Here is a 16,146-nt window from a genome sequence, read left to right as displayed (position 1 = left end):
TAGGTATACCAGGGGCCTAATAAGTATATAGAGCAGTGATTCGCTTACAGGCTATATAGTTTAGGTACTAGATTGAGAATTTGGTTTGAATTTTAGGTCTTCATTGCTAAGGTTTTCGTTATTAAAGAATCTTTCAACCTTAATTTCCTCCTGTAAATATCTACTTGGTATTTGTTTTTTATAACTTTGAAAAATACCTAGCAATAAAATCAAACTGCTGATTTTACTTAATAATTAATGTTATTTTGATAAGTATTCTTAGGTAATACTTGCGAGTATCCTATTTTTTGACATTGGTGGTTTTAACCCAATTATATTATATCCATTATTATCAAAACAGTTATTCGCCATTTTTCTATGTTCAAAAATGAGATTTATTTCCATGTAATATGTAACACCTCAGAGCAAGCAGTTTTAAGTAAGTTATTCACAATTGTATGTAAGATCTAAATTCAAGGTGTGAAACTTCATAATGTTATCTTTTTGAGTAAGAAATGCTTTCTTTTTTGCATATGGTATGACATTAAATATTTTGTGAACTGGAACTTGCCTGCAGATGAATGGTGTCCTTATTTACCTTAAGCCCTGTTTTAGAGGTTGTTCAAGTTTCCACTCTCCCAAAATGTTTCATACAGTCAGTACAGTCAGTTCTCCTCAGTGCAAATGCTGGAAAACATCAGCTACTTGGACTAATTTGAGGTAGCTTCACCTTTACATTAAATTGCATGGGAAAGAGAATGTTTTGTTAGTAGCTGTCTATACTTGAATAATCTTTCTCTTGAGTACAGCTGCTTACAGGTTTTCGTTCTTGATTTTAAGAGCACCAGAAACTTAATAAAACATTTTTCTTACTAGCTTTGCATGGAATTCTGTGTTCCCACCTTCTGTGGCTTAAATATGGTTTGTGTGTATCATGGAAAGGTTTCATGTGTTGGAACCCTTGTCTTCAATGTACAAGGAATACAAAACTCTGAAGGAAATTAATTAAAGTGTTCTCACTACTTAGCTATGAATATTGTCTAGTCATTATGTTTTAAAAACATTACATGATATAGTTTATATAATATGCTAAAGAGCAAGAAAGTTTGTAAACCCTTTTTAAAATTATGGAGCCTAGAGTCAGATGGTCAGTTTGAAATATGTCTAAGTTTTTTAACTTCAGTGCTTTATCTGCAATATTAGGATAAAATGGCTCCTACTTCTGTTATAAGGGTTGTTGTAATTTTCTTTTATGTGTTAGTAATCATAAGGAAGAAGATTTGGAGGCAAGTGAACTGGATATGGGATATGGGTAGAGTAGCAGTTAAAAAATACAGTATAAGCATGTTATTTAAAAATACAGATTTAATTAAGAAATAGCAAGGAATTGAAAGTGGTTGTCTCTGGGGAGCAGAAGTAAGGGGCACAGTGGACTTGGAGCAGGAGGCTGCTCATCTTTATTATGAGCCTTGGGTACTAACCTTTTGAATTTTGTATTGATAATGGGACAAAAAGAATTTGGAGCAATCCTTTGGTGTTTAGCTAGTTTTTGGATTTTAACTTGCAGCATTTTTATTTTGTTTTTATTATAGAAATTTTTAGACACATGCAGAAGTTGAGAAAACAATATAATGAATCCATCACTTAACTTCAACCATTATCAACTCATGGCCAATTTTGTATTATTTGTACCAGCATCTCTGACCATCACTGGATTATTTTGAAGAGAATCTCAGACCTTACATCATTTGTCATAAATGGCCTTATATATATATATATATATATATGAAATGTGACTATAGTGACCTTGGTGGGTATGCTGCTTGACTCTCCCTTCAAAAAATTATTTGACCAGCTGTAAGGAGTTGACTTAGCTAATAACATTCAAAAATAGCACTTTTGAGATCTGAAGTGTTTGAGCCAAGGTTTATATTCTTTCCTGGTGTCTCTCATACAGACTAAGTGTGACAAGACTTATAGGGCCTGGCAATTTCTGCCCCTTGTGGGACTCTGTGCTTAATCTCCACAACTGAGCTCAATATTGGGTTGGCCAAAACTTGTACCACAGAGGTGTACCACATTCTGGGACACTTTTTGCCAGACACTCCTTCCTTTCTGTTCAACACAACTGACCAGAATCATGGTCTAAGGGCCCTATTGCGTAGTTCTGGTTCTTCTCCTATCTTTCATAGGTGTTACCTTCATCTTAACATCTGCTTCCCCATCCAACTGACAAAATAGGTAAAAGGATTCTTTTTAAAGAATTTGCAGAAAAGAGTTAACATTAGATCTGAGGATATTATTCTTCAAAAGGTCTGCTTAGTTAGTTGGCCTTTGATTGATGTTTGGGAACTTAGATTTTAGGACTGTTTTCATGATGGTTTATGTGAACATCTGCTTTTGGGAGCTGGACTTTTGGTATATGCTAGGCATATGTGAGTACCTATGTGACTAGCCCCTAATAACTGAGAATTTTGCTGAGCTATCCTGGTAAACCATATTTTGTATGTTATCACAATTTGTGATTGGAGGAAATGTCTTAGTGGGACAGGACTTTAGAGCTTGTGTTTAGTTTCCTCTAGTCACTTTTGATTTTGGTCCTTTGCCTTTGATTTTTGATTTTCCCTTTGGCTATAGTAAACGGTAGCAATAGTTATAGCTATCTGCCATGGTGTAAGAAGTCCTGTGAGTTCTAATGAATCATTTTACCTGGGGATGGTTTTAGGAACCCGGATACATAAAGCATAATAACAAATCCTATAAAGTCCCATGATTCTTATTATCAAGTAAGTAGTCAATGTTCAGAGTTCCTTGATTGTCTCTTTAAAAATACACCTAGAGGAGCTGGTGCATGCCTGTAATTCCAGCACTTGAGAGGCAGAGGCAGAAGGTCAGTCTGGGCTACATAGCGAGTTCACCCACAGGGAATCCCTGTCTTAAACAAAAACACATACACCCAATATAAATAAAGAAACCATAAAACTTTGTTCATGTTCTCTATTTCCATTCTGAGTATCTAATTTTTGACAAACTTTGGAAAATGGAGACATTTTTGCTATTGAAGCATGCTTTTTAACTATGTCATTTTAAAACTGTACAGAATAATTACAATGTCACGATGTCAAAACATAACTTTCACATTACAGCTGAAAAAGAATTACATCTAAAATAGTTTTCTGTCTCACATGGCCTTAAGAATATTAAGGATGAAGTTGAATTCACAACTTTATCATTAGAAAAGGTTTAAAATCTGTTTTAACCTCTTCATTTTGTAGGTTGAGAAAAATGTTGGCTACTTTTTTGACCAAGTCATGAAACAATAATTGTCTATAAATTGGTTTTTAAACACCAAATGTTGGCCTGGAGACTTCTAGGTTTGACCATTAAAGTAGGATTGAAATAGAGGAAGAAGAGTAGAACCATGAACACGACTTTATATTTGTCAACTAGAATTATTTCTATTTAATAGTGACAAAATACTAATAACTGATACTTACTTTACCCGGTACTGTTTTAAGCACTTCAAAACTCTTCCAGTTTTAGCTCTTAATACCACTATATGAGGGCTAGTTACCATGAGGTAAGAATTACAGATGAGAAATAGTCGCAGAGGTTTAATAACTTTTCCAAGGATACACAGTAAATCAGGAATCTAAACCTAGGCAGGCTGAAAACAGGATGTATTTTGTGTGAAGACACAAGGATAATAAAGAGGTTCAAAATCTGGTCGTGTGAGATGAAGGAACTTCACTAAAAACAATGTTTTGATTAGAGAAGATGTTTGAAGGTGTCAGGGACATTTAGATTGCCAAATATTAGGTCTGTCGTAGAGCACATATATAGATACCTTCATGGATGGAACTCAATAAATTCTTAAAGTTTATCTTTGATCCACTATTGGGTATCTTCTCTTCCCTATATCAGAACTGTATGAAGACAGAATGGCTTTCCTTAAGGTTAAAAATGTCCCCAGTGCTTACTGTTTGAGCAGAGGCTGATTGTTTGGAAGCTTCGTTAAAGGAAATTGAGACACTGATGGGTTAACTGGATCAAATAGTCTCTGAGGCCCTCTGCCTGTCTTGAAATTTCCCCCTTCCCAAATTAACAAAAACTTAGCTACTTGATTAAATTGGGTAATTTAAAATCCCATACAGGATTCATATCTATTTATTCTAAATGAGTTAAGTGTATTGTGAGAGTTCTAGGGTTGCATAGTCCTTATTTGATTTGGAAGAACCAAAACTAGCTACTGGTGCGGCTTTCCAGCTTCAAGCCCATTTTCATTTTGAGCAGTGCACTCTCGTTGATCAAGAGTTTTCTCCCCTTGGTTCTTGTCTTGTTAAATGCTATCATACTAGGGTATAATATTTAACTATTCTCATGTTCCTGTTGAACGGGAGGTTTTCAAACTTGAACATACGTTTGAATCACTGACAGCATTTGTAAAAGTAGATTACTGGACTTCATTTCTAGAGTTTCTGACTCAGGCCCAAAGTGGAGCCTTCGAATGTACATTTCTAGTACATCTCCAGATGGTGCTGGTATGTGCCCTGGCTTCAAACTCACAGTCCTCCTCCTGCCTCCACCTCCTGAGTAGCTAGGATTACAGGTATGTGTCATCATAGCCAGCCGGTGGTTGGTCTTTGAACACAGAATGTACACTTTTCCTGCCATTCTGTAAACCACAAAGAGAGTCACATCTCCAAGGTCTAGTGGGGGTGGGGAGAGGGTTCATGTTCACACTTACAGTAACCAACCCGTTACTATCATGGTACAGGTAAGAATCCAACATGATCCACATCTCTATTTAAGGACCTTGAAATCTCTTTTACTTTTTCTCCCAAATTACCAGCTCTGAAAATTAGATTTTTCTATATGTTGCATATAATTTTAGTCATCTTTGGCATTGATTATAAGCTGTGTTGTGTCATCCTTTCTCTTTCCTCAGATACCCAGAAAGTGGTACACTAGAAATGAATGTGAAGGATCTTCGACCACGAGCTAGAACTATTTTGAAATGGAATGAACTAAATGTCGGTGATACACTAATGGTTAATTTCAATGAAGAAAATCCAGGAAAAAGAGGATTTTCGTATGATGCAGAAATTACCACATTGAAGACAATCTCAAGGACCAAAAAAGAACTTCGTGTGAAAATTTTCCTGGGGTAGGATTCTCTTCACTGACTTTAGTTATTGAATTCAGGAATAAAATTTTTAGATATAAAACACATGTTTCTGATTTAAAAAGATGGAGTTTATGAAAGAAGGAAAGTTTCATATTCTGGAAGAATATTTTTACAAATTTTATTAAGAATGGCTTAAATCTTTGTTTTCTGTAGGGTTAGAAATGTTTGGGAGAATCTTGGTAATATCTGAGTATCTTAGAGAAATCCTTACATTTATCACAGGAATGTTAAAGATGAAACAAAGTAATACACAAATCTTCATTCTCCTTCTCACTCTAGAGATGATCTGCTCTCACTCTTTTGAAAGTATGTTCCTTTCCTAATAAACTTCACTAGCATTTTCACTAATATGTATACATAATAATATAAATAATGGTATATATATTGCATATAATATATATGATAACATATATATACACACACAGAAAATCATTTTAGTAGCTATGTTGATATAAGAGCAGCAGCAATAGCAATAGCTATCTGTAACTTAATGAAGAGAATTCAAAATGCAAAAAGTCATCTGAAATACCAAATCACTCACATGTTTATCTTGCTAGTTCTTTAAGAAATTCTCTTAGGTGATAAAAGCACTAGACATTGTTTCACAGTTAGCTCTTATACCTGGCAAATTATTATACCACCTGTCTGCTTCTTCTGAATAGTTTATTGGCTGAATAATCACTAATTTACAAGTTTTAAAAGATAATCTCTTAAACTTTCTCTTTATTATAAATAATGTTTAAATGATCTTCTATATGCATTTCATGCATTTCTGTAGCTCAATTACAGACTTCAAACAACTTAAAATTCTGATATGGATACAAACCATGAAGTAAAAGAGAAAGCAACTAAATAAATTGACTGTAGAGAGCCTTGTAATGTGCTTGAGTGCAGGAAACATAAAACAGCACGTGCATGCAATAGGACCTAACAATACTCACTGTGCTAGAAAGTTTTCCCAAGTGATCATGAGGTAGAGTGGAGTACTGTGACTTTGGAGATTAGAACTAAGATTGGGTGGATATAATGGATAGGCAAATACTGGCTCATTATGTGGTAGCTATCCTAATAGTAAAACACTATCCTGCAAATTTTTGTGTTCCCCATCATTTGAGTTTTTACTAGAAGTATTAGGAACACAAGAGCCAAAAAAGAAGCTAGTGTGGCTTGAAGATGAAAAGTTTTTTCATGATTAACAATTTTTCCCTAAAACAAAAGCACTGAAAGCTGTAGAATAGTAAGGAGTAGCAGGAGAAAGGGTAAGGAAGAGTAATAGAGGGGTTAGACTGATTAAAGTACAATATATTTACTGGTGAAATACCATAGTGAAACTCATCCTTTGAACAATGAATATACACCCAAATAATGAAGGACAGGAATGTAAAACAGGTCCTGTTAGAGGGTAGGTAATGGTGGTAGTGAGAAATGGAAAGGATAAAGGAAGGTGAATATAGTCGATATATTTTATATACTTCTATGAAGAGCAAACATTGAAACCTGTTGAAATCATTTTAAGTAGGGTGGAGTGGGGTGAAGGAGAATAATGGTGGGGTTGAACTTAACCTAGGTACAATGTAAGCGTATATGAAAATGTCACAATGAAACCCCCTGTACAAATAATACATGCTAAATAAAAAGTGTTTAAAAATAATCCCTTTTCAATGGCTAAAGTTAAAATTAAAAAAAAGTCCTGTCACAATAAAGAATGGATATATAATTAGGGCTAAGGTGTAAGCGCATTCTGTTGTTGGTAGTTTAGGGTTGTTATGAAAAGTGCTGCCATGACATTCTTGTAGCTGTGCCCTGTCACATTTGTGCATTAGTTATTCCAGGATTCATCATGTCTAGAGTGAAATTTCTAGTTACAAAACCTGTGCATCTATAGCTTTAGTCAATAGGACCAAACATTTAAGTGATTGTACCAGGTTAAACTTCTGCAACAGTGCAAGAGTTCCCATTGTGCTGCACTCACATTCACACTTAATTTGTCAGATGTGGGTTTCTGCTAATCAAGTGAGTCTGTAATAAAATCGTATCTGTTTTTGTCCTTGATTTGCATTTCCTTAACTAGAGGAGTTGAGAAAATTTTTGTGTTTAATTGACAAGTTGTGAGAACCAAGTTCCAAACTTTGGTGCCTTTTTGTTGCTGTTATTTTTTGTTGTTATTTGGGTAGTCTATCTTGGTTTTTAGGAATTCTAATTATGGAGACTAGCATTTCAGTCATCTGTGGCAAAAGTATCTTTTCTATCTCTGGCCTATCTTTTCTCTGTAGGATGTTTGTATAGTAGTTTTCTTTATATTAATGTAGATAAGGTTTGGAAAGTTGAAGTAACTTTTTGTCCTTTCATGTGTACTTTCTCTGTCTTGCTTAAGAAATTTCCAGAGATCATAAACATACTCTTACTATCTAGGCCATTCTATTTTATTCTGTAGGTGGGTCTTAAATGTTCTTAGTGTCTTGTGTGTACTGACATATAGGAATATAAGTAATCTTTAATCTTAGATGGGGTAGCTTTAGAAGGTTTATTTTAATTTACATGTAGATTATTTTGAAATATGTACTATTATATCATCCTTCAATTAATTTTGTTTTGTCTGTTTTGATTTCTTCCTCTTCTCCCTATTTACCAGCTGAGTTCTTTAGTGCATTGTTGAAAAGAGGTAGTGATAGGTATATTATTTCTTTTCCTGCTGTAAGAGAATTTTCAAAATTTCATTAGTAACTGCAGTGTTTGATACAGACGTTTTGTATATTTGCTTTCCTAGATTTGGTTTGTCAGTATTTTCTATAGCATTGTGTTAGTAAAACTTGAGTATAACTTTTCCTATCTACTTGTCCTGAATGACATATTCTTTTCCTATTTTATGGTAGTGTTTTATGTTTGGTAAACTCCTTGGCAAAGTCCTATAGGGCTGTTTTCTTTATGGGATAGTTTTGTGATGATTGATTCAGTTTCTATAATGATCATATGACTTCATTTTTTCCCCCCATTTCTTGACCTAGAATTAAATTTTCTGGTAATTTGTCTGCTATATCTATATTTTAAGGTATTTGTTAGCCACATCTTTTTTAATGCATACAATGTCTATTGTGCTATTTCTTTTTCTTTCTGAATTTAGTTTGTGACTTTTTGGTCATTCTCACCAGAGGTTTATTAGTTTTGTTAGACTTTTGGAAAGAATTAATCTTCAGCTAAATTTAATCTTTTCCTGTATTGAAGGTGCAGAGGAAGAAACAAATAGAGGACATGAGATTTAATCTGTCCTGGAGCGTTAATAAGGGAACTTGAAATTTCTTCCTGCTTGTTTCTAATTCTTTTTTTCTTTTTGAGCGGGATGGTAGTATTGGGGTTTGAACTTGGAGCCTTGTACTTGGTAGGCAAGCACTCTGCCACTCCATCCACACCCCCAGCCCTTTGGCTTTAGATTATTTATTACCATCTGCCATGGAGTTAAAAATTGAGAAGAAACTAATAAGTAGAATCCAAATTGAGTAGGACAAAGAAAATAGAGACAAGGAAAACAGGGTTCACTTACAGCAGGGTAAGAGAGTAGACTTCAGAAAATAAATTTCCATAGCTTCTTTTTTTTTAAGAGACAGGGTCTTACTTTGTATCCCAGGCCATCCTGGAACTCATGATCCTTCTGCCTCAATCTCGAGAGTGCTGGGATTTCAGGCATGTACTGCCATGCCCAGCTTAAAAATCACTTTTGAGATATAGCTTGCATACAGTAACATACTCCACCCTTTGTGTGCAGGGATTACCACACCCACAGATTTAGCCAACCTCAGATCAAAAATATTAAAAAATAGTTCATCTGTACTGATAAGTAGACCATTTTTCTTGTCATTGTTCCCTAATCAGTGCAGATAACAACTATTCACTTAACATGTAAATGATATTAAACATTGTAAGTCATCTAAAGAAGATATATAGGAGAATGTTTCATAGGTTGTATGCAAATAAAAACTTCAAAGTTTTTTATTTTATATAGGATATCTGCGCATCTGTGGATTCTGCTATTAGAGGGGATATCCTAGGACCAATCCCCTGTAGATACTAAACTATGACTATATTTATTTTAAGTGTATATTTCTGTGAACATGAAGAAATAGATGTATCAGTGCCACCATTGTGTTCAAGAACATTTTCATCATCCCAGAGTTCCCATGGGCTCCATTATAGTCATTACCACAATCCTCATTGGCTCCACTGACCCTACTTTCTATCTCTTATAAGCCAGAGTTTTGAATTCTTCACCAAAAAAAAAAAAGAAGAAGAAGAAATAGGGTTAGGTACTCCAGATCAGGAACAGAAAATTTACAAGATGAACCTGAGACATCTTGTCATATAAATAACAAGGAAATCTGCAAATACTGCTAAATTTTTTCAGAAGGATTTGGGAGTAAACTAGAAGCTCCCATTAGCCACAAATGAGACAGTTTGAATATTGAGAAGGAAAATAGCTATAGTAGATTGAAACAAAAGAAGTTCTTTAAATCTACAAGTTCATAGCAATACAAAAATGTACTAGTCACTTATAGAAGATGTTGGAAAACTATTCTTTTAAAAAATGCCAAAGAAGCATTTTACCTACCTGTGATAAAAGCTATACCACTGGGTCACCAAGTAATTGAAAGATGTTTTACTTTAAAGCATCTCATAGTTTTTTCCCCAGCAAATGCTAGAACTAGAATTACCAGTGTTTTCTAGGATCCAGTGCATTAATAAATCCAAGCATTGAGCATTAGTGGCTACTGTCATGACAGGAAAATAAATAATTAAATAGATGCTCCCTGATGGAAATAGACCTATGAAATAGTCTTGGAAGAAAATGAACCTAAATGTAATTAAGTGCCTTCAATGCAAGGGTTACAGTCCTCTCACCTTCCCTGTGAAGAGCCAGAGAGTAAATAGTTTGGCTTTTGGGGGCCATAATAGCATTAAACCAGCCACAGATAATATACAATCAAGTTGCCCACAGCTAGATTCCAGTAAAAGTTTATTTACAAAAACAGGCAGTGAACCAAGATTTCTCTGCTTTTACTTCAGCTCCAATTGTCAATTTATAGGAAGTACAAAAACAGTTTAAATTATACTTTGGGAATGCAAGTAGCAAAATCCAGACTGTGAGAAAATCTATTGGACAAATGGTTACGGCACTTTAAGAAACTGCAAGGAAGTAAAGATGGTGTGAGAATTTATAGATTGTAGGCTTTTAAAAATACAGACATAATTATACCATATGCTTAGGGAGGTAGACAGGTGATGAGGCTCAAGAAAATTAAGATAACTAATAACTCTTGAGAGGTTATAAAGAAATTGTCAGTTGGGAAGGAGGCATGGTCAAGGACTTCTAGGTAATTGACAGTTCTATCTTCTGTCACGGCTAGTGATTTACAGGGAGATATACACCTTCAAACTGGTTAAGATATACATTTGTCTATGTACAAATGTCCATTCTACGTTTGTTACATTTGACATTAAAAATTTTAAAAGAAAGGGTAAAGGGTAGAAAATGTCTTCCAAGCAAAGAATGCTAACCAAACAGAAGTAGCCTTGATGTTGATGTAGAATGCATTATTAAGATAAAAAGCAGTATTTCATAAAATGATTTAGGATTCTTAAATTTGTTTATACCTAATAATATATCTTCAGAAATACAAAACAAAAGTTAACAAATTAAAAAGAAAAATGTACAACCCCACCATCATATAGGAAACTTAACTTTGAAGAAACATGCAAATAAGCATAAATTAAAATCCTGGCAAATATGGCTTCCTATTTGGAAGACTTTTTAAAAAAAGAGGCCATCTTTTTGCTCAGAAATTCACTGTGTTTATTGTAAATAAGTCTTTCATTTTAATGGACAGGATAGCATAGTTTTTAAATTTACAAGACAGATTCTCTAAGAGAATTAGAGATTCCAGTTTCTCTAAGTAACGAAGTCCTGAATTTCTTTTTCCTTGATACTACCCTAAAGTTACACCTAACTTTAAGTGCTAACTAATCATAATTGTACTTTTCCTACTATTAGAAACAATAGTTCAGAATAATTGGCATCGCTATAATCTCAATTTGTAAATGGGCAAAATACAATGAGTTTCCAAACTGACTTCTAATCATTATTATTTGCACAAGGTTTAGATTTTCTTGGTAGAAGTTAACCTTTCTTCCTATTTTAAACAGGGGTTCTGAAGGAACATTAAATGACTGCAGGGTAATATTTGTAGATGAAATCTTCAAGGTCGAGAAGCCTGGAGCCCATCCTATTTCATTTGCAGATGGAAAGTTTTTAAGTATGGATTTTTCTTTTGAGCATAGACTGCATGTGTTGTACGTGAGGGAAATTGTTTTTACTGATATCTGAATAACTTGGGAGGAGTATAAAATTGTACACCATACAAATTTGTTTTAAAGGTACCAGAGTAGGAAGAGGGAATACCTTCTAATAGGTTTTTCTGAGTATTGTCAAGTGGCCTTTCAAATGTTTATTAATTGGCATCTTCACCAACAATGGCTAGTTTCTCTATATCTTTATCAATACGGAACATATATCTAATCTAAGAATTAATGCCCAGAGTATTAGCTTGAATCTCTTTAGATAGAATTAAGGATCTATCTAAGTTCTTGTTCTGAGTTTCTCATACTTTTTATGGTTCGTCAAGCCATTGATATTTCAGTAATTTTTTTCAAAGGCACATATAAGCTACAAGAAATACTGAACTATCCCACTTATTAACTGTTCAAGAAATTATGTTTCCCTTGAAATTCTAAGGTATTCTATGATGCTCCAGTGAGTTCTCTACACTGCCCTTGAGTATGCACCATTTAGGAAATTATGTGAGATAATGTTTGCTGGTTATTCCATTTTTCACTGGCATATGCCTTGTCCCTATTCCTAAAACTCTGATTTAGTAAGTCTAGGGTGGGACTCAGCAATTATTCTTTAAGTCTCATACTTAATTATTCCTTTTAGTTCCTTTTTGTTGTTGTTGTTTAAAAAAAAAAGCTATATGGTGTTTCCAAAAATTTTTTTTTGTAAGAAAAGATTTAAGATGCAAGATTTATTTTAACATAAGACTTGCTGTAATTTTGTTCTTAATAGGAAAAAATGACCCTGAATGTGACCTGTGTGGTGGAGATCCAGATAAGAAATGCCATACATGCTCTTGTCATAAATACGGTGAGAAACAGGAACCCAACATGCAGCTTCTGTGTGATGAGTGTAATATGGCTTATCATATTTACTGCCTGAATCCACCTTTGGATGAAGTTCCAGAAGAAGAATACTGGTAGGGTCACCCAAATTTTGTTGTAGTTGTTGTTATTTTATAAAGAATCAAATGTGACATATGTATTTGAACTACCAAAAGTAGATTTCTAAAGATACATAGTGTACGGTTGCATGCTTAAATGTTATAGCCAATGGTTTCTTGGCATTAATATCTTTATTCAATTACATAAAAAATTCTTAGCGACTTCTGGATTCTAGCTTCATCTTTTAAGGCCTATAGTCCCTTCTCCAATATAGAGCCTGAATTCTGAATGTTACTCCTTTGCTTCATAGGCTTTATGTTGCCTTAAAGAACCCTGCATAATACTATTTAATTGCTTCTCTAGCTATTGCTCTCTTTTTTTGGTGGTGGTGGGGAATGGTACTGGGATTTGAACTCATGGCCTCACTTGCCAGTCAGGTACTCTACCACTTGAACCACACCTCTAGCCCTTTTTGCTTTTTTGAATAAGGTCTCATGCCTTTTGTGCAGGGTCAGCCTGGACCGCCATCCTCCTATTTATACATCTCACGGAGCTGGGGGAGCTGGGGGAGCTGGGGTCACAGACACGTACCACGTGCTCAGCTTGTTGGTTGAGATGGCAGTATTCCTAACTTTTTGCCTTAAAAAACTCTTACTCTTTCTTTTCTGGATTTTCACACCTGACTCATTTTCTTCTTAGAAGCATTTTCCTCTTATGCATAGCTTGAAAATGACATTCACCCTTCAGCTTTTCACTTAAATATCATTTCTTCCGATAAGCCTTTATGATGGCCCTTCTCTCCCAACCAACTATGTGTTAGATGCTCCTCTTATGTTCTAAAATAGTGCTTAATAATTACTAAGTATTTAATACATACTAGACTCTGACAAAATGCTTTATATGGAATATTGTATCTAGTTCTATGAAGTTGATAAGTAGAACAAAGCTCCAAGGTCGAGTGTACTTGCCAAGATCTAAACTTCCACATGTAGTGATTGCTACAGAGGACAAAAAAAAAGTGGTTACAAAAGAAACTGGGAAAACGTGCCCGAAGTTATAGTGAACTTTTAATACCATATTAAGGGTTTTTAAAACTATGGGCACATTATACTACCATTAAAGGTTTTTAATTACAAGGTATGATAGTCAAAAATACTGATGGCACAAATGGGTAGCTGGTACCAATGTGAAACACCTCTGTCTTACAAAGATAGAAGAGGAAGGAGGAAGGGATATAGTTTCTTCCTGTCACTTCCTACCACTAACTTGCATGAATTTTGCCACCACTGGGTAACTACCTTTCCTCTGAAGTCTCATAGTTTTCTTCTCGCTTGTTTTAGGGGAGGTTATATTCCTGTTTCTCTAAAAGGCAATGTTGTCCACTTAATGGAAGGGATTTTAATTTATTGTATTTAGTGCTTTCTCAAACATAATTTTCTCAGCCTCACGAAGTGATTTATGTGTGTGTTTTCTCTTCTATATTGCCAAATAAGATATCTCATAATTAGTCAAGATTGACTGACAGATACGTGTCTTCTTTGCTCTAAAGCCCATCTGGAATAGATAATTATGAAATGGAAAATATAGACAAATATAAGACTAATTGAGCAGTGGCCTTTAGATCTTTGTTAGAATACTCTCTTAAGTTCCCAGTTCTCTGTGACACAAGTAGCCGCATCTCATTCTATAGACATATACCTTGGTTTCTGAAAAAGATTTAAGGAACTAGTCAGAGTGGCTTGTGCCTGTAATTCCAGCTGTTCGGGAGGCAGAGTCCAGGAGAATAGCTGTTTGAGGCCAGCCTGGGCACAAAGTTAGCCACACCACATCTCAACAAATAAGCTGGATGTGGTGATGCACTCCTGTGATCCAAACTACGTAGGAGGCTGTAGGTAGGAGGATGACCCGTACCAGGCAAAAAAACTCCATGAGGCCTATCTGAAAAGTAAAGCATAAAAGAGCTGGTTTTATGGCTCAAGTGGCAGAGCACCAGCCTAGCAAGCTTGAAATCCTGAGCTCAAAATCCAGTAGTGCACCCTCATCCTCCAGAAAAAAATTAAGACAACTTACGAGAAAGAACAGACAAGTACAGGAAATGAGCTACAGGTAAGGTTCCTATAAACAAACATCCTTGGTATTCTATATACTTGTTATAATAGTCTTTATTTTTGTTTGTTTATTATTAATTACTGTACTGGGGGTACACTGTGACATTTATAGAATTTCTTACATCATAGTTAAATTCATCCCCTCCATCACTCTCTTTTATATCCCCTCCCCTCATTCCTGGAATAGTTTTAATAGGTCTTATTTTTCCATTTTCATACATGAGTACATAATATTTTTACCATATCCACTCTTCTGCACTCTTTCCTTATAATCTCCTCCCTCCCACTGGTATTCCCCCACCACAGGACCTGTTTTGCCTTCCTGTTCTCTATTTTTTTTGGGGAAAAAAAAAGACAATTTTGTTTGTGTAAGATATCTATACGTAGTTCCACTGTGACATGTGTATTTCTTGAGAATTCTAAAAACCAACATCAGATGTGAAGATGTATCTATTGTACAGTTAAATATTTGATCTGGAAGCATCAATTCTTTCTGCTTTAGTTTTAATGATAAGAATTTCAAGTGAATAATTTCTATTCTCTTATCTTAGATAAGATAAGAGTTTGTGGTTCCATTTGAATCTCATAGTTTTGTCTGGCTTTTGAACTGAACATGAGGATTTATACTAAAATCTTTAAATTCTCTAAAGGAATGACAATTTTTTTTACAGCTGGCCTAATCATGCAAATGTTTTGAAAAGTTTAATCCTTCAGTGTCAACTTAAGCTTTGTAAATAACCTAATCTAGACAGGCCATTATTCTATTACTGTTACAGGCTTTAATGTATTGTCAAATTTGCTTTTAAAGGTATTTTCCTTGCTGTAAAACTGATTCCAGTGAGGTTGTAAAGGCTGGTGAAAAACTCAAGATGAGCAAAAAGAAAGCAAAGATGCCATCATCTAGTACTGAAAGCTGAAGAGACTGGGGCAGGGTAAAGAAGCAGCTTCTGTTTTTTCCTTAGTAGAATTTATAGTATAGAATATTTCCATACTGTAGTAATGGTGTAAAAGATTAAACAATGTTTGTTAATAACAGTGATGCTTAAATTATATCATTAGCTGGGTTTCTACTTCATTTACATCTTATAGGAATTAAAGTTTTTCATTAAGATTTAACATAAATGATTTCTCAAACACCTTATTTTATGATTTACAGGGAATGGCTTGTGTTGGTTGAACGAAAGAATGTACTATTGTTCCTTCTAAGCATTATGGACCTATTCCTGGTATTCCTGTTGGATCGACTTGGAGATTTAGAGTTCAAGTAAGTTTTTATTTACTTATTTAAGAACTTTTGTTTGTTGGATTTTTCAGACACGGTCTCATTACAGAGCCCAAAATGGCCTTGAACTCAATCCTCCTGCCTCAGCCTGTTGAGTGCTTAGATTATAGGTGTGTACTTCCACACCTAGCTCTCAGGCATGTTTTTAAATTGGCTTAGTTGAAAGGGTAAAATTTGGTATAATTAAAATTGAAGCAATGTTAACATCTATTGGTTATAAATCAACTTTCCTAATAGCACGTGGCTTTCAGTTATTAGAATGAAAGTGTTTCTTTGGGGTAAGTATATTTTTCCCCAGAGGTAAACACACAGGAAACATACATCAC

General features: G+C 34.6%; 1 protein-coding gene and 1 long non-coding RNA gene across 9 annotated transcripts in view; one reads left to right on the top strand and one right to left on the bottom strand.

Annotated features, from left to right (window-relative positions):
- The window catches only part of LOC141415528 (uncharacterized), a 128,878-nt gene that overhangs the window by 64,686 nt on the left and 48,046 nt on the right, over positions 1 to 16,146 (bottom strand). The window lies entirely within an intron of this gene.
- Positions 4,792 to 16,146, top strand: part of LOC141415527 (E3 ubiquitin-protein ligase UHRF2-like) — a 79,545-nt gene continuing 68,190 nt past the window's right edge. For all 5 annotated transcript variants that reach the window (XM_074052252.1, XM_074052253.1, XM_074052251.1 and 2 more), the window contains exons 1-5: positions 4,792 to 5,146; positions 11,360 to 11,469; positions 12,279 to 12,465; positions 15,347 to 15,470; positions 15,695 to 15,802. In XM_074052252.1, coding sequence (XP_073908353.1) covers positions 4,953 to 5,146; positions 11,360 to 11,469; positions 12,279 to 12,465; positions 15,347 to 15,455 — 600 coding nt within the window. In that variant the 5' untranslated portion in view covers positions 4,792 to 4,952 and the 3' untranslated portion in view covers positions 15,456 to 15,470; positions 15,695 to 15,802. The remainder of the gene's footprint in view (positions 5,147 to 11,359; positions 11,470 to 12,278; positions 12,466 to 15,346; positions 15,471 to 15,694; positions 15,803 to 16,146) is intronic.

This window comes from Castor canadensis, chromosome 13 (genome assembly GCF_047511655.1).
Source record: "Castor canadensis chromosome 13, mCasCan1.hap1v2, whole genome shotgun sequence".
Classification (NCBI taxonomy): Eukaryota; Metazoa; Chordata; class Mammalia; order Rodentia; family Castoridae; genus Castor; species Castor canadensis.
This window is presented reverse-complemented; position numbering and strand designations above follow the sequence as displayed.